Source organism: Canis lupus, chromosome X (assembly GCF_048164855.1).
Source record: "Canis lupus baileyi chromosome X, mCanLup2.hap1, whole genome shotgun sequence".
NCBI lineage: Eukaryota > Metazoa > Chordata > Mammalia > Carnivora > Canidae > Canis > Canis lupus.
Genome location: NC_132876.1, coordinates 111,804,097 through 111,823,261, shown reverse-complemented (window position 1 = coordinate 111,823,261; position 19,165 = coordinate 111,804,097). Strand labels below are relative to the sequence as shown.

Here is a 19,165-nt window from a genome sequence, read left to right as displayed (position 1 = left end):
CTGGCTCCAGTGAAGCTCTACCTTTCTAGGACCTTCGTGATTCCCATGCTTCAGGCCCCTCACAAGATTCCACTCCTCTGAATGTTCAATAGATGGAGTCATTTAGAATCAGTCATGGGGTGGGGAGGGGAGGTCTTGATGTTCCTCCCAAGGAGGTTGGTGGTTAGATTCCACCTGACATAGCACCGAGGAGCTGTTTGTTTTCGGTGGTGGAGCTAGAAAACCAAGGCCTTTGGATACAGTTTCAGGAAGGTAAACATATAAGTGGAAAAAAAATTGTCATACCCTTTTCACAACTTGCTTTTTCATCCTTATCAACTCCCACTCCAGTGTTGTTTGGATTTTTAGAGATGTTTAAGGGAAGAAAGCAGAGGCAACGATAATGATAGTCTACTACTTTTGCTGTGCTTAGAATCCTTATTTTTGTTGGAGAATCTGATTTATTATTTCCCCCGTATTTTCCACGAGAGGGAGACTGCTCATTTCCCCAGGAAAGGAAGCATTAGGGCAAATGCTTCTCTCTGCCTGATGATGGAGGAGAGAGCTGAGCAGGTGAAAGGCGGGGAGACTAATCAGTCACTCCTTTTCTCTGTGACTAGCTGGCAGGATATGTCAGTGCATACCTGTGGTCCTGCAGAGAGCTGCATGCATAGACTTGAGGCCAGAACATTTGTGTTCCAAGCAATAGATTTGGGGATGGAAGGTAAGAAGGGGCATCAAGTCCAAGTTGTGTTCTTCCACACAGGTCAGGGGAAATCCTGCATTCAGGAGTTTATTGGGCCCTCACTCAGCCATTAATAAAGCTGACATTGGACCTGTGGATCTTTTCTTTTCTTTTCTTTTCTTTTCCTTTTCTTTTCTTTCTTTTCTTTTCTTTTCTTCTTTTTTTCTTTCTTTTCTTTTCTTTTTTCTTTCTTTTCTTTTTTTCTCTTCTTTTCTTTTCTTTCTAGAAAGAGAGTGTGAAAGAGTGACTGAGTGTAAGAGCAGAGGGAGAGGGAGAGAATCCCAGGCAGACTCCACACCTAGTGAAGAGCCAGTTGTGGGGCTTGATCTTAGGACCCTGAGGTCATGAGCTGAGCTGAAATCAAGAGTGGGCACTTAACCTCCTGAGCCACCCAGGTGCCCCTGGGCCTGCAGATCTTAAAGTATGACATTATTTGTCAGAACCCTGAGGGAAGGTGGGTAAAGTCTTACTTACATTCCTCATACTCCTGATAAGGAATGGCTCCTGGATAGCTTTGCACAGGTGTTGCCTGAGTGTTTCAAACTCAGTGTGCCTGAAAGTGAGCTCCCCTTACATTTGCTTCTCTCATGGTTCCTGTCTTGGTGACAGATCTCTTACTGTCATGGTATCCTAAATTGGTGTTCTGGGTACTGGAGCTTCCTTCCTCACTATCCCTGTGCACTGGGCTGCACCCTACTTATCACTCAGGTCTTAGCTGTGATATCACCTTCATTCAAGTCTTTGCTCACCCACCCGGCCTGGGCCCTCATACTTCCTCACCAAAGTCTGAATTCCACTGAAGCATGCTTGTCCCATCATTTCTCTGCCTTTTCTGCTAGACTTCAAGCTTCTTATAAGAAAGGTCTAAGTATCATTTATCTTGAATAACAGATCTAGCACAGGGCCTGCCTGCAGTAGCTGGTCAATAAATATTTCTTGAATGAGTACCACTCGGTCCCAAGAGTACCTGAGGCTATATAGCATAGTGGTCACAAGCCCGACATTGGAACCTGAGGCCTGGGTTCAGACTCTGCTGTTTGTGTGATCTTGGGTAAGTTCTTCAACTTCTTGATCCTCAGTTTCTTCACCAATTAGATGAGGGTAATAATTCCTTCCTAGGGCTCTGATGATGAAATGCTTTCATCTATGCAGAACACCTGGAGAAATGTGTGACACCGTGTTTGGTGTTTCAGATAACTATCGACAACAGTAGCAATACAGTTATCCTTAATGGAAAGGAGAAGGCTATAAGCAAAACTTGGAATGAGAAATAAGGCATATGGAGTGCTTGCAAAATGGCTTTGGAAGAGGTGGACTGGTGATAGGGAATTGAGGTTTCTAGCTAGGGCAGTGCAAATGTAGGAGCAGACGGGCTTGCTGTGGAAAAGAATGAATGGTGATGGGAGGAATAGGGTGGGAGATCCAAAGACAGAATCTTGAGAAATCCTACATCTGAGGGATAAGAGGGGTCAAAACAGGAAAGAGAGATAATAATTACCAGTAGGAGATTGTGCTTCATCAGATGCCAGGGACAGGAGTTTTAAAAAGATAGTCAGGGGTGCTGTGCTGGGCAGAGGCCTGGGAAAAAACTAGAAGAGGCAGCAAGAATCCGATAAATAGGGGAACATTTAATGCCCCTGTCTGTTACAGAAGAGGTGGAAGAAGAAAGAAGCCAGGCTCTGGAAGGAGTTAGAAAAGGCCGGGTTAGGAACAGGATGGACATGTTAAGGATGATTGTTGTGCTGCAGTGTGTGTTTCTGAAATGCATATTAATCTGTGGGTAGAGGACTGATGTCACTATAATGAAGAAGTCACATTAGTTCATATGGAGCATTTTTTCTCAGCATGTTAACACTTTGCATTATTGGCTAATAGCAGCTGAGTGTAGCAAGCCTCTTGGAGACCGGGAACAGCACATGGCATCTAGTCTCCCTGTACTCTTCTGCTTGACTCTTTGGCACCTGCTCAGTCTCAAAGGGCTTTGGAGGCAGTCCTCACCATTCTTTGTGCATTTGTCCATCGATTCCATACTACTTGGTAGCCTCAACCCTTCTGTTTACTCCTTCCATTAGACTCCCCCACTCCTGTGTTTTTTAAGGTAAAGAGTCATGTCTCTTAGAGTGTTTTTCTTAGGAATTTAACATTTTTAAAAATTTCAATTTTTTTATTATTATGGTTACTATTTTTGTTAGTGCTTGGGTTAAAATTTTAACAAATTTCCCAGCCTTTTTTTTTTTTTCGATAAGCCTTATTTTTTTAGTTTGAGCTTGTAAAACATTAGTTTTTAGCAACACCTGTGTCTAGTTATGGACATTACTGCAACTCCTTTTCCTAATATTGAACAGTACTGGAAGGGGGCATGGGAGGGAATGGCAGGGTCTAGGGAAGATTTTCTCCGGGGTCCACAGACTTGACCACACTTGGCTGCATGTTGGTCTAAATCACTTACGCTTAGTGACATTTTCTAAGTGCTCTTCATTATATATTTAGGTGGTTATGTTTTTGCATTTTTATCTTCTGTATGATATTTTGCTACAGTCTGAACAAGTGTCTGAGGCTGAAATACACCCCCAGCTGAACAGAGCTCCCTCCCAGGTTGCTGAGAGTAGTCCAACGAAGAAGGTAAGGCCTGCGGGAAGGTGCCCCTGTGATGGCACTGTGAGCCCCTCCCCTGGGCTTCTTGTCTCTATTTGCAAATCTGTTTTGCTTTGGTGTCTGTGTCCTGACCTGAATGGTAATGATCCAGCTTTCCTATAATTTGGGCTCTTTGTGAAGATTAGGGTGCTGATGATTCTTGGGCCTGACCTTGATGTCACTGACCGTTTGTACTTCCCTCTTCAGCCTTTGAGCTAAATATGGTGGCTTTGCTTTTGGCAAGTTCAGGAGGTGTGGTGGGGAGGGCCTTTGGCAGAACCCTGCAGGTTGCTGAGTGTCTAGGAGCACCTCTGGTGGGGGCCGGGAAGTCTGCCTTCCTTTGTCTGTGTGCCATGGTCCCCTCTTGCATCCCGGCATCTTCACCTTAGCCCACTGGTGTCACTGAGTCCCAGATTACTTACTCAGAAGGCACCACTCACTTTTGCTCTCTGTTTACCTTCTTACCCTCTTCTGGCTGCACCCTGTTTTTCTAAGGCCCTCCTCTGATCAGAGCATGGGCCCTGGGCCTGGGAGCACAAGTGAGGAGGGGACTCCTAGGAAGCCAGCTGGCTGTCTCCTTCCAGAAGACATTGTGGCCCTTAAGCTTGACTTCATGTATGAATTGGGAGTGGAAGAATGAGGAGGTGACTGAGACTATCACAAACTTCAAAGCTTACAACATGTTCCCACAGGCCCCAAAGTGAGGCAAGAGTGAGCTTTGTCTTCAGTCAGAAAAAGCCTTGTGGTGTGAAATGCACATAGCATTTAAAAAAGGAAGGGAGTTCCCATTGGAATCTGATACCTGTGTCCTTTCAGGTGCAAAAAGCAATAATATGCTGCAAGCATGGAAAGAACAACAAAAAAAGAAAGGCTCCTGGAATCTGATGCCCGTGTGCCTCCTGTGTCATCCTCCCCTCCCCCCCTTGTGAAGTCATGAGTCAACCTTACATCCTCAGGTGTGGAGTTTGAACAGAGCACACACCTGACCTGAGGATGGGCATAGAAGGAACATGAGGACATTGGCAAGATGAAGGGAGCATTTCTGTTGTGAACTTCGGGGTTTTATTGTTTTGTATTTAATCTGCAGGACATACCACATTCTCAGCCTCCATCAAAGCCCATCCGAAGGAAGTTCCGACCTGAAAACTCAGCTACAGAAAGCCAAGAGCCTCCTAGCACTGTTGGGCCAGTGTCGGCAGCGAGCGGGAAGCCCCACGCAGCAGTCCAAAAGTATGTACGGCAGATCACGGGACTCAGACACCAGCTTTCCAGTTTTTGTATGTGTGTACCTGGAAATCTGTTTGCATTTATACTCATGGCCATAGAACGGTGTGATTTTATGGTTGTAGTTTTGCCTTCTTGTCTCTGTGGTGGTACTCTTCCCGGGCACCCAGGAAGAGACCTATGCTCTAGAACCTAACCTGAGCCAAGGGCCAAGCAAGTACAAAGATGTGCTGTTGCAGTTTGCTTTGATTTCCCTCTCTTCCTTTCTCCTCCTCCTCTCCTTCCTGCCCTGCTTCCTTGTGCTGGTGCGCGTTTTCCTAGGAAGAAGACAGTGATACAAATGGCCCTTTTTCCTCTTTGCCTTCTGGTGCTCCCCCAGGGCAAATGGCTAGCTTTGTGACCCTCAGACCCAATTTTAAGTACATGTGGCTTGTGATTTCTTTTTATTCCCCACGAAAAAAAAATTTTTTTCCCCACGAAAATTTTTATTGTCGATCATCTCAGCACAGATGGTCACATGTGGAGCCTCCAAAATAGCTATGTGACTGGCTGTAACAGTTATGTGAGGGGGGCACCCATGGACAAGGCTAGGAACTGAGAGAACAATGTTCCTGACAAACCAGTTTTCTACAGAGGGTTTTGTTTTAAGAAAACCTATCCCTTGCCTCAGTTTTTCTGTAGTGGAATTAAGCAGTGTTGAGAGCAGAAACCTGCTGCTGTGCATAACTTCATAAATGAACTTGCCTGGTCACTAACATAAATGCTCAACATACGCCCTGACACTGCTCTAGTGGCCTTGTAGATCCCAGGGGCTGCTGTGGTTTTCTCCTGCTTATACTGTTGTAGAGAAAGAAGCAACAGATTCTGTGGGCGCGACTTGCCTCTGAAGCCAAAACCCCATGATGAATCCATACAACACTCTTCAGATAATGTTTTTTGTGTCAGTTCTTCCAAATAGACAGTTCCCTAGCAGTATCAATGCATAAAGGAAATATATTTTGTCCTTAATGGCCACTGAGAGCTTTGACTGTCTTTCAGTCACTGTCAAGCCTAGGGGATGAATCCATGTCAGGGACAAGGATGGCTAAACTTGCTTCTATGTGCCATCTTGGCTTTCCACGGTGGTCTCTGCTTCACATCACTGTTAGTCAGGGATGGCTACAGCACCCTCTGTGCTGGATGGAGGGCAGCTGGCAGAGCTCATGCAGAGGTCTTTTTCTGTTCCTTTCCTTTATCTGTGTGTTTGTTTTTAAAATAGCTTTCATTTTTTGTAGATTTTATTTATTTTTTCATGAGCGACATAGAGAGAGGCAGAGACCTAGGCAGAGGGGAGAGGCAATACAAGATTGGGGAGCCCAGTACAAGATTTGATCCCAGAACCCCGGGATCATGACCTGTGCTGAAGGTAGATGCTCAACCACTGAGCCACCCAGGTGCCCTTTAAACAGCTTTCTTCAGATGTAATTCACATAGCAATATAATTCACCTTTTACATGTGCAATTCAGTGGTTTTTAGTATTTCCACAAAGTTGTGCAACTGTTGTCACAAACTAATTTTAGAACATTTTCATTGCCCCCAAACGAAATTCTGTGGGTTAGCAATCACTTTCCATTCCTGTCCCATGTCCCAGGCAGCTAGTCATCTACTCTGTGTCTCTCTAGGTTCGCCTGTTGTGGCCATTTCATGTGAATGTAATCCTACAGCACACGGTCTTCTGTGGCTGGCTTTTTTTTTTTTTTTTTTTTAGTTAGCATAATGTGTTCAAGGTTTATCCATGCTGTAGCCTGAGTCAGTACTTGATTCTTTTTTATTGCTAAATAATGTCCCATTGTATGGATATACCACATTTATTCATTCATTACTTGATGGACATTTTGGTTGTTTTCACTTTATTTTTTTTTTAATTTTTTTTTAATTTTTATTTATTTATGATAGTTACAGAGAGAGAGAGAGGCAGAGACACAGGCAGAGGGAGAAGCAGGCTCCATGCACCGGGAGCCCGATGTGGGACTCGATCCTGGGTCTCCAGGATCGCGCCCCGGGCCAAAGGCAGGCGCCAAACCGCTGCGCCACCCAGGGATCCCGGTTGTTTTCACTTTAAAGCTGTAAAGAATAATGCTGGCATACTATGTGTGTACACGTTTTAGTGTGGGCTTACATTTTCATTTGTCTTGAGTATGTACCTAGCAGTGGAATTGCTAGGTCATATGGTCACTCTATATTTAATATTTTGAGGACTTGCCAAACTGTTTTCCATGGTAGGTGCAGCATTTTACAGTCCTACCAGGAACATATGAGAGTTCTGGTTCCTCCTGGTATTTTTGGTCAACACTTGCTGCTATTTATTTATTTTTTAAAATTATTACAGCCATCCTAGTGGGTATGAAGGAGTATCTCATTATCTTTTTGATTTACATTTCCCTAATGGCTAATGATGTTGAGCATCTTTTCATGTGCTTATTGGCCATTTGTTTATCTTTGGAGAAATGTTTACTTGATCCTTTGCCCTTTTCTGCTTGGATTATTTATCTTTTTATGTTGAGTTAGGAATTCTTGACCTGTTCTGATTACACATCCCTTGCCAGATAAATGATTTACAAGTGTTTTCTCCCATTCTGTAGATGGTCATTTCACTTTCTTGATGGTGTCATTTGCAGCTCTAAAGTTTTAATATTGATGAAGTCCAGTTTATTTTGTTTTCTTTTGTTACTTGTGTCTTTAGTGTCATGGCTTGGAAACCACTGCCTAACTCAAGTTCATGAAGATTTTTTCCTGTGTTTGCGTCTATAGGTTTTATAGTTTTAGCTCTTACATCGAAACATGTGGTTAATTTTGAGTTCATGTTTGTGTATAGGGTAAGGAAAGGACCCAACTTCATTCTTTTGCATATAGATATCCAGTTGTCCCCACATCGTTTATTGATGGAGATATTTTCTTTTATTTGCCAGTTTAGTGACTGTCCCTCATTGTGATACTCTCTCACTAGTTAGGTGACCACATGGTGTCAGACTGAGAGACGCTAGTGATCACCAGGAACACAAGTAGTGCTGTAAATGGCAGGGATGTAAGCTTTGGGTTAGAGAATTTCATACAGCTTGTTATCATTCCCAGACTAGTTTATTTTGGAGTGATAAGGAGCAACTTAGAATTTATCATTTTCTTAAGCCCTGGAGAGAGAGACAGCCAGACACATGATGGTTAGTCTGTATAGTTCTTTCTCAACCAGGGTTCTGGGAAAGAATGAAACTCTGATGCCCTTAGACATCCATTGTCTGTAGGAACTTAACCTCTCTCCTATGCATCTAGAGTGGTATTTACTGTGTATTGTTTTGGGGGAAATTGACAAAAGAGTGACAAGTAATTTTCTTAACTGTCTAACAGAACACTGGTTAAGAAAGGCTAAAAAAAATAAACTAGTTGGAAAATGGTCATCAGGTCTTCGGGAAATGAACATCAGAACTGACCTATTGTAAGAAACAAATTCTTCTTCATATATCATCATTGTCTATTCCATTTAGGGCAAAGGAAAAATAAAATAATCTTTTCTAAGTGAGCTGCTGAGTCCAGATTATAACTAATAAACAACTCTTGGATTGTGTCATAATTACTGAGCTGCTTGTGAGGACAAAAGTGGTTTTTTAAAAAAGATTTTATTTATTTATTCATGAGAGATCCAGAGAGAGAGGCAGAGACATAAGCAGAGGGAGAAACAGGCTCCCTGGGAGGAGGCTGATGTGGGACTCGATTCTGGATCCTGGGATCACACCCTGAGCCAAAAGCAGACACTCAACCACTGAGCCACCTAGGTGTCCCAAAAATGGTTTTTTTAAAAGAAATAATGTGACTTACTTGTTTTTTTCCCTCATGTCTTGTACATCTTGTATAGATGGACCTTGGGAAAATAGAATGGTTTGAACAGTTTGGAGAGAGAGGGTGTTGTATAACAGTACTATGACTGAAGCTGTTCCAGCTTCCATGGTTTTTGCTCTTTTCTGTAAACTCTGGAAGTGTCCTGGACCACCCCAGAGCATGCCCAGCAGCCAGTGTGACAGTGTCTGCTTGCCTGCATGATGTTCTTAGTGTGCTTGGATTCTGTTTTCCTTCCTGCTGCATGCTTAATGGTACCAGATTGTCTGTAGGGTCAATGAGTGGCATTCCTAATAAAAACCTGCTATTTCCAAGTAGAGAAAAGGTAATACAAGTTCACTTCTTAGACGCTGTACTCATAATTCCGTGGGAGAAATTGCGGCTCAGGTTGAAGGCTAAGAAGATTTTTCTTATCTAGAGACCCCAGTTTACATTCTTTCAAATATTGGTTCAGCTGCTTGAATGAAACCCAATTAACAGGCACTCAGATAAAAATAGAAATTGACTTCTTTCTTGTGTAGAAGTCTAAGTTGGTGAGTGGTCCCAAAGTGTAGATTAGCTCTGTGCATGAACCCGGGTACTTTCCTGTATTCTTATTCTGGATCCCTGTGGGGGTTGCCTTTATCTTTATGGTTGAAGATGGCTCACTAACATGTTCACATTCTAGACCCCGGAGTGGGGATGGAACAAATGGAGAGAAAACAGGCTATTTTTAAGGGGATGCCTCAGAAGTGGCATCTCTGATTGCTTTGGCCCAAACTTAAGTCATATGGCCTTACCTACCTGCAAGAAAGACAGGGAAATGGAATTTCTAGTTAGAGGGCCATGTACCTCACTCAAACTGAGAATGCTAGGCTACTGCAAACAAGAAGGCACAAGAATAGGTTTTGGAGGACAGTCTGCCACTGTCCTTGAGTGGACAGTGCCTCATGGTGCTGCTGTTCTAAATTGATAGATAGCATGACACACAACAGAGCCAGACAAAACAAATGTCTACGTAAGTGTTACTCCTTCAGTTTCCTCCCTGGAAGCCAGGCTGGTTAGAGTACAGCCTGAAACAGTACAAATATTAGGAGAACCTGAAGAGACAGACTCCAGAAGCAACTCTTAAGAGGGTGAGGCAGGTTAAATGCTTTGGTGACCCCTTCAGAGGTATTCTGGGCTTGATCCTATCTTTGTGTTATTTAGGACTCCTTTGGTAGCAAATGATAAAAGGCAACTTGAGGTAGCAAAACCATACTCTTTATTATTTTTTAAAGATTGTATGTATTTATTTGACAGAGAGCAGGAGAATACAACAGGGGGAGGGGCAGAGGGAAAGGGAGAAGCAAGCAGACTTCCCACTGAGCAGAGAGCCAGGACTCTGGGATCATGACCTGGGCTGAAGGCAGAGCCACCCAGGTGCCCCAAAACTATACTCTGTATTATAAGGATATAGAGGTGACCCGGGGAAATCAGGGGCAGGAGTGGATTGGAAGAAAGGATTGCAAACCTTCTGGGGCTCATTCTGATGCCTCTCAGTTTTCTTAGGATGTTTTTGACATTTTTGTCTATGAAGACTTCTCAAGCACCTTCAACTGTAGAGATTACTGTGCTGGGCCCAGGCTGAACTGAATTATTAGCCATAACTCAAATCATTCGGAGGGAGAATCTGGTCAGCTCAGCAGGGGCCAGCATCCATTTCAGTGTCAAAAGAGAGGTGAACATGATGATGCCTGGGTGGCTCAGTGGTTGAGCATCTGCCTTCGGCTCAGAGCGTGATCCTGGAGTCCTGGGATTGAGTCCTGCATCGGGCTCCCTGCATGGAGCCTGTTTCTCCCTTTGCCTGTGTCTCTGCCTCTCTCTCTGTGTCTCTCATGAATAAATAAATAAAATCTTTATAAAAAACAAAATTATTTTAGACATTCTAATTCTTCTTTCCACATAAATTTTGGAATAATTTTGTCTTGATCTACAAAAAAAATCTTACTGAGATTTCGATACAAATTTTGTTAAACCTTTGGGGTACCTGGGTGGCTCAGTTGGTTAAACGTCTACTTCCCCCTCACCCCTGACCCTGCTCATGCTTTCTTTCTCAAATCAATCAATCAATCAATCAATCTTTAAAAAATTAGAAAAAAAGGAATTGTGTTATCTGAGGAGAATGGACTTTTTTTTTTATTATGTTGAGTCATCCAATCCATGAACATGATGAATATTTCTCTATTTATTTTGATCCTATTTTTTCATTAGTGTTGTATAGTTTTCAGCATGTAAGTCTTGTAGTTGTTTTGATATATCTAAGAATTTTGGTTTGAAGCTTTGTAAATATTGTATTTTAATTTTTCTGTAAGTATTCAATGTTAGTATATCAAAATTTCATTGATTTAAAAAATTATCTATTGTTTTTTTGAGAATTGGGGGAGAGAGAGAGAGAGAGAGAGAGAGAGAGAAAGAAGAGCAGAGGGAGAGGGACAATCAGACTCTACGCTGAGTGCAGAGCGCAACGTGGGGCTCAGTGCCACAACTCGGAGATCATGACCTGAGCCGAAATCAAGAGTCAGACATTTAACTGATTGAGCCATTCAGGCACCCCCATTCTATTGATTTTTGTACGTTAATCTTCTCTCCTCCACACTCACTTCTATTCTAATTGAAGTCATTTATTAGTTCTGAGAATTTTTTTATAGATTCCTTGGAACTTTCTATATAGGCTATTATGTCATCTGCAGATAGGGACAATTTCATTCTTTCTAATTTGTGTGCCTTTAATTTCCTTTTCTTGCATTATTGTGGTGGCTAGGACTTCTAGCACTGTATTGAAAATAGTAATGAAAGTAGAAATCCTTGCTTTGTTCCTCATCTCAGGGGGAAAGCATTTAGTTTTTATTATGTATGTATGTATGATGTCAGCTGTAGTTTTTTTTGTAGACATTCTTCATCAGCTTGAACCAGTTGACCTCTATTCATAGTTTTCTGAGAGTTTTTATCATGAATGGGTATTGAGTTTTATCAGGTGATTTTTCTTTATCAGTTGATACAGTCATGTAATTTTGTTCTTTCACCTGTTAGGTTGGTGGATTATATTTATTGACTTTTGAATATTGAATCAGCCTTGCATCTCTGGAATAAAGCTCTCTTGGTCATGGTGTATAGTTTTTAATACACTGCTAAATTCTATTTGCTAATATTTTGTTAAAGAAATTCCATGTAAAAAAAAAATTCCATGTATCTCCAGGAGAGGTGTTGTGTCTAATTTAGGTCTTGTTAGGCTGCCCATTTCCAAGTTATTTGGTTGGAAAGAGCAGGATTTGGATGGGGAAAGACTTTTTACTGTCTGCCTTTGTTGGCATTTATGGATTGCTGATTTCTCCACTATGTAGTCTGGGATATATGAAGCAAGAAAGAAAACTTGGGGAATTCACTGTTGTGTGTTTCCCTGGGTGCTGAGTTCCTTGACTAATTTGCTTCTTCACTTTTTGGAGTAATCTTATGTTTGTTTTATATATTATATCTAGGACTTTAGCTGTATTTGGTGGGGTAGAGAGAAGTATGTCTACTTCACATTGTCCTGAAACTGGAAATCCAATCTTTATCTTTCTAAAAGTAGATTTTAAAGCCTCTTTCTTGCCTATTTATGGATGAAAAAATTAATTTTTCAATTTGTTGGAGAAGGGAGTATGCCTTCTGCAGATTAGCAGAGTGGGTAGCATAGTGTATATACTCAGTGAATATTAATCAGATCTCCACAATGGTCACTATGCATTCTGGTTAAGTTGCTCTGGCGTAGAACCTACCTCTCACAGATTGTAAATATGTCTATTTTCCAAGGGGAACTTAAATTGGCCTTTCGCTCTGAGAATTCGGTATTTTTTGCTGTGGGATATAAGGTTGTAGGTTATACAATCATGTTGATTTATCATCCCAACTGTAGACAGCTTCGAGGGAAAAAGAGGGTTCTAAGATAATTAGGGCCAGACAAGCAGTATAAGCAGAGGATGTAATGGGCAAAGTGAAACATATGGTCACTCTAGTTATACCTGTTCTGTGAATTTAATACTGACTTAATTTAGGAATAGTGGTATTAAAACATTTTCTCAAGTGCCACAGATGTATGCTGGTATATGCACTTGCGTGAGCATACTCACATACATACACACACTCAAGCATTCATACCTAATAATAAAGAGATGAAGGAGAGTTATATAGGCTGGCTAAGTTAATGTAGGATTTTTCCTAAAGAGAATGTTCTTCTATTCATTTCCTTCAGACTTGTCCACAGAGGCCACCTGCAGGTCTTTTAAATGCCATTAATGCTTACACAAAAAGGGCATTCTAGTTAACGTGGTTTGTGAGGAAGAAATGCTTATTAAAATGTCTTGGAATAAATGGAATGCAAAGTTTGAAAAGGTCCAATTCACAGCTTTTCTTCAAGTTATAAAATGGGAATTACTTCAGGTGTAAATAATTCATCCCGACAAATTTGTTTTGTTTGGTGTGTGCCTGCTTGCCTGCCTGCGAATCGATGATTTTATTTTTGGAGCCCTGTGACATTAGCCCCTTGTTAGTTGAGCACTTCTCGTGAATTAGAGTGTTCTGACCCACAAGGATCTGGACCTCTGAGTTCTGTTTCCCTGAACTGTTTGTACTTTTTTTAGACAGTCTTCCAAACAGAAGAAGGCTATTCAAACTGCTATCCGCAAAAATAAAGAGGCAAATGCAGTGCTGGCCCGGCTGAACAGTGAACTCCAGCAGCAGCTCAAGGTAAGGAGCTTCCTGAAATCGGATTACTAGGCTTTTCATCTGGTGCTTTTGTTTTGACCATTGGCCGAGCACCTGGTTCCATTCCAGTTGGTAAGACTTGCATCTTTGTTCTCAAAGGTCTTTTGGAAGACAGAATTGCTGCACTTAGGTTTCATGGGTTGGTTCTTGTATGTTTACTGGAAGACTAGTAACTTGACTATGCAGGCTACATATTGTATATTAGTTAGTAGGACAGAGAACCTCTTACAAAGGCTGTCAGAAGCATTCTTCATTGTCATAAGCTTCTGAATTAAACCCTCGATTGTGTAGATCCTCCCTGAATGATGCTATACTTATTTAGATGGAAGAGGGTAGCCCTGACACAAAGGCCCAACCTCTCCTGTGGACAAATGGTTCCCTATCACTTTCTCAAGAACATCACCCCTGCCTTTTTCTCTTCACTGTTAATCTCCCCCGGATTAGTTTTCGAGGACTGCCATTAACAGTCCATTAACAAGCCACAATCTTGGTGGCTTGAAGGTAACAGAAATCACTTCTCACGACTCTGGAGGTTAGAAGTCTGAAATCAGTGTCAGCAGAGCCATCCCCTCTCTCTGAAGGCTTTTGGGGAGAATCCTTCCGTCTTTCTTCCCAGCTTCTGGTAGTTGCTGGCAATCCTGGGCATTCCTTGGCTTCCAGATGTATCGTTCCAGTATCTGTCTCACTGTCACATGATGTTTTCTCTGGATCTCTGTCTGTATCCAAATTCCTCTTCTTATTATGTCTTCTTCTTATAGGGACACCAGTTATTGAATTAAGGCCTGCCCTAATTTAGCAGAACCTCATTTTAATTACATCTCCAAAGATCCTATTTCTGTATGAGGTAACATTTACAGGTACTGGGGGTTAGGGCTTAAGCATATCATTTTGGGGGATACAGTTCTACCCACTGCATCCCCTGATTGTCTACTGCATCACTCCCATCCACATAAACATGCTCCAGTATTGTCCATTACCTTGACCTCCCATCCTTTTTTTTTAATAATAAATTTATTTTTTATTGGTGTTCAATTTGCCAACATACAGAATAACACCCAGTGCTCATCCCATCAAGTGCCTCCCTCAGTGCCCGTCACCCATTCACCCCCACCCCCTGCCCTCCTCCCCTTCCACCACCCCTAGTTCATTTTCCAGAGTTATGACCTCCCATCCTTGTTCAGCTGTAGCCCCCTGTCTCTGCTCTCCTTCCCAGCTAGGTGTCCTAGCAGTTGCTTTTCATTTACTCTCCATCCTCACCAATCGCTTTTTTTTCTCTCCACTTCAGTGTGGCATCACTCTCCTCCATTCACATCCCTCCTATAACCAAATCCAAAGGGCCTCTTTCAATGTTATTTGAATTTTCAGAAGAATTCTATACAATTGACTGTTGCCTCCTCTGAAGTTGCCTTTCTCACTGGCTTTTGGGCTATTATACTATTTTCATGTTCCTTCTCCCTCCTTCCCTCCCTCCCTGGTGCTTCTTCTTTAGCATTCTCTGCTATTTCTTCCTTCTTTGATTTTTCTTTTATTACTCCCCCTTTGTCCTGATATTTTATTACCAACATTTTCAAGTATACAAGAAAGGTGAAAGAATCCTATGGTAAATACTTTTATAGCCACCTCTTTTAACATTTTACTGTATTTGTTTTATCACATATCTATCCCTCTGTTCATCAGTTATTTTTAACATTTTTAAGTAAATTGCAGACATTTATATGCATCCCCTAAACATTACAACATGCAGATCATTAACGAGAGTTGAATATTTTTACAGGTTTTTCTGATGATATAAGTTTTATATACAATGAATGCACGAATCTTAAATGTGCCATTTGCTGAGTTTTTACAAATGCATATACTTATGGGAGCCAAAGCCCTATCGTGACATAGAACATTACCATCACCCTAGGAGGCTCCCTCATGCTCCTTCCCTGTCAATTCCTGCCCCACGCACACAGAGGCAACTACTGTTCTTACTTTGTTATGCCATAGTGTTGTTTATTCTGTAACTTTATGTAAATGGTGTTCTCTAATATGTACTTTTGTGTAAAGCTTAGTATTACATGTTTCAGATTCATTGATACTGCATGTGTCAGTAATCCATTCCTTTTTACTGCTAGATAGTATTCCATTGAGTGATTATGCCACAATTTTATCAGTTCTTCTTCTTTTTTTTTTATCAGTTCTTTTAATGGACACCTCAGCTGTTGCCAGTTTTTGGCTATTTTGAAGAAAACTACATTCTTGAATAAGTCTTTGTGTGGAGATATGTTCTCATGTCTCTTGGGGAAATACCTAAGATTGGGGTTAGTGGCAAATGTATGTGATTAGTTTTATTAGAAACTGCTAGTGCTTTTCCCAAAGCGGTTGTAGGCATTTTGTGCTCCTCCCACCAGAGCACGAGAATTCCTGTTGTTCCACATCTTTGCCGACATTTGGTGGTGATCTTTTAATTTTAGTTGATCCTGTGGTGATTTAGTTTTTATTTTGTATCTCCTTGATGCTTAATTTTGCTGAGCATTTTTTATTGCAATTCTTTACCTTCCATATATTTTATGAAGTGTCTGTTCAAAATATTTGGCCATTTTAAACATTGTTTTTAGTCTTTTTTGTGGCATTTTAAGTTAGATGCTTTTTATATTATCTTGGTTACTAGGCCTTTGTCAGATACCTGTTTTATAAATGTTTTCTTTCATTCTTTCATTTTCTTAACTGTATCTTTTCATGAACATTTTTAATTTTTATAAAGTCTGATTTATCATTTTTCCCCTCTATGGTTCTTATTTTCTTCCTATATAAAGAAATTGCCTACATCTAAGTTATGAAGATAGTCTCCTATGTTTTCTCTTAAAGGCTTTATTATTTTAGCTTTTGCATTTAGGTCTAAAGATGCTTTTTAAAACCACTTTTTTTTTTAAAACCACTTTATTGAGGTATGACTGATACACAAAAAACTATGCATATTTAATATATGCAATGTGATATATACAGTTTGGAGGTAATTATATGTCCATGGACCCATCACCACAATTTATGCCATAAAACTATTCATCACCTCTACAAGTTTCCTTCCCCCTCTTTATTTATTATCATCATTATTATTTTGTATATGTGACAAGAACACTTAAGATCTACCCACTTAACAAATTGTTAATTATACACCACACTATAATTAATTGTAGGCACTATGCTGTATAGTAGATCTTTAGGCCTTACTCATTCTGGATAACTAAAACTTTGTACCCTTTGAGTAGTACTTCCCCATTTCCCCCAGCCCTGAACAACTACCATTCTATACTCTCCTTCTATGAGTTTCACTCTTGTAGATTCCTCATGAGTGGTATCACTTAGTATTAGTCTTTCTGTGTCTGGCTTATTTCCCTTAGCATAATATCCTCCAAGTTTTATCTATGTTGTTGCAAATGGCTGAATTTCTTTATTTTTTCTTAAAAAAATTAAGGCTGAATAATATTCCACGGTATGTATATACATTTTCTTTATCCATTTGTCCATTGGTAGGCATTAAAGGTTCCTTCCATGTCTTGGATATTGTGAATAATGCTGCAGTGAACATGAGAGTACAGATATCTCTTTGAGATACTGATTTTTTTTTTGAGATACTGATTTTAATTCCTTTGGATATATATACCCAGAAGCTGGGTTGTATTAGGTAGTTCTATTTTTTTCAGCTTTATTGAGATATAATTGACATATAACAGTATGTATAGGTATACAACACATTTATTTGATACATTTACATATTGCAATAAGATTGTCATAGTATTGTTAATTAATACCTTTATCACCTCACAAAATTACCAATTCTTTTATGTCGTTAGAACATTTAAGATTGATTGTCTTGGCAACTTTCAATTATGTAATACGTATTGTTTACTATAGGCATCATGTTGTATATTAGATCCCTAGAAATTACTCATCTTAGAACTGGAGGTTTGGACCCTTGGTTAACATCTCTCTGTTTCCCCCCAGCCCCTGGCAACTGCCGTTCTACTTTCTGTTTCTATGAATTTGGCTTTTTTTACGTTCCACACACAGGTGGTATCATGCAGTATTTGCGTTTCTCTGTGTGACTTATTTCCCTTGGCATAGTGCCTGCAAGGTCCATCCATGTCACAAATGATAGAATTTCTTCTTTCTTATGGCCGAATAGTACTCCATTCTATGTATGTACTACATCCTTATCCATTCATCTGTAGACAGATACTAATGTTTTCATATCTTGGCTATTGTAAATAATGCTGCAGTGAACATGAGAGTACAGATATTCCTTTGAGACTCTGATTATTTTCTTTGAATACCCAGAAGTGGGATTGCTGGATCATATGATAGTTTTTTTTTTTTTTAAATATTGAGAAGCCTCCATACTGTTTTGCATGGTGGCTGCACCAACTTCTATTCCTACTAGCAGTATACAAGGATTCTCTTATCTCCACATTTTTGGCAACACTTATTTCTTACTTTTTTGATAATAGCCATTCTAACAGGTGTGAGGTGATACCTCATTGCAGTTTTTTTTTTTATTTTTTAAGTAAGCTTCCACCCAATGTGGGGCTTGAACTCACAACCCTGAGATCAAGAGTTATCTGCTCTATCAACTGAGCCAGCCAGATACCTCTCATTATGGTTTTGATTATATGTCCTTGGTGATTACTGATGTTGGGCATCTTTTTACCTGCCTGTTGGTTATTTGTTTTGGTATGTTGTGTTTCCATTTTCATTTGTTTCAAGATAGTTTTTGATTCCTTCTTTGACCTGTTGGTTATTCAGGAGTGTGTTAATTTCTATATATTTGTGAATTTTTCAGCTTTCTTCCTATTAGTTGAGTTCTACTTTCATTAGCACTGTGGTCAGAGAAGATACTTGGTATAATGTCAGTCTTTTTAAGTTTTCTAGGATTTGTTTTGTGACTTATTGTGATATATATCCTGGAGAGTGTTCTATGTGCACTTGAGAATATGTATTCTGTAGCCCTGGATGGAATGTTCTTGATGTCTCTTAGGTCCATTTGGTCCAAAGTATAGCTTGCCTTACTGATTTTCTGTCTAGATGATATATGCATTGATTTCTTCCTTCATATCTGTTATTAATATATATGTAGCTGCTCTGATGTTAGGTACATACATATTTATAACTATTATATTTTCTTGATGAGTTAACCATTTTAACATTATATAATGACCTTATTTGTCTCTTGTTACAGTTTTTGGCTGAAAGTCTATTTTTTTCTGATTTAAATATAGCTCTCCTGCTCTCTTGGTTTTCATTTGCATGAATTACTTTTTTCATCCCTTCATTTTGAGCCTTGTGTGTGACTGTAAAGCTGAAGTGAGCCTCTTGTAGACAACCTGTAGTTGGGTCTTGTTTTTAGCTACTTTATGCCTTTTGGTTGGAGAACTTAATTCATTTACATTTAAAGTAATTATTGATAGGTAAGGACTTACTAATGCCATCTTAATTTGTTTTCTCACTATTTTGTAGTTCTTTTGTTTCTTTCTTCCTTGCTTATTGCTTTCCTTTGTGCATTGATGATTTTCTGGAGGTTTGGACCCTTGCTCAGTAGTATGCTCTGATTGTCTTCCCTTTCTTTTGTGAATTTACTGTAAGTTTTTGCTTTGCGGTTACTGTGAGGCTCGTATAAAACATACCTATAACAGTCTGTTTTATGCTAATAACAACTTAACTTTGATTGCATATAAAAACTCTAACCTTTTAGTCCCCCCCATTTTTGTTTTTGCTGTCACAGTTTACCTCTTTTTATATTGTATATCCATTAGCAAATTATTGTAGCTGTAGCATTTTTTGTTAAAATAATATTTATTGCCTTAATTATATTAATTCCTGTTAAAAGTTACTATCTCACTTTATTTCCTCAAGGTATTAATTGGATGCTAGTCGCTCTAGTGTTGTGCCTATTAATGTTTTATGTTAGTGAT

At 40.0% G+C, this 19,165-nt stretch overlaps 1 protein-coding gene across 13 annotated transcripts in view; it reads left to right on the top strand.

Moving 5' to 3' along the window:
- The window catches only part of REPS2 (RALBP1 associated Eps domain containing 2), a 231,016-nt gene that overhangs the window by 185,747 nt on the left and 26,104 nt on the right, over positions 1 to 19,165 (top strand). For all 13 annotated transcript variants that reach the window (XR_012026586.1, XM_072817502.1, XM_072817501.1 and 10 more), the window contains 3 exons: positions 3,263 to 3,346; positions 4,446 to 4,588; positions 13,088 to 13,193. Coding sequence is in view for 12 of the 13 variants with exons in the window: in XM_072817502.1 (XP_072673603.1) it covers positions 3,263 to 3,346; positions 4,446 to 4,588; positions 13,088 to 13,193 (333 nt within the window). In the remaining variant the exon portion in view is untranslated. The remainder of the gene's footprint in view (positions 1 to 3,262; positions 3,347 to 4,445; positions 4,589 to 13,087; positions 13,194 to 19,165) is intronic.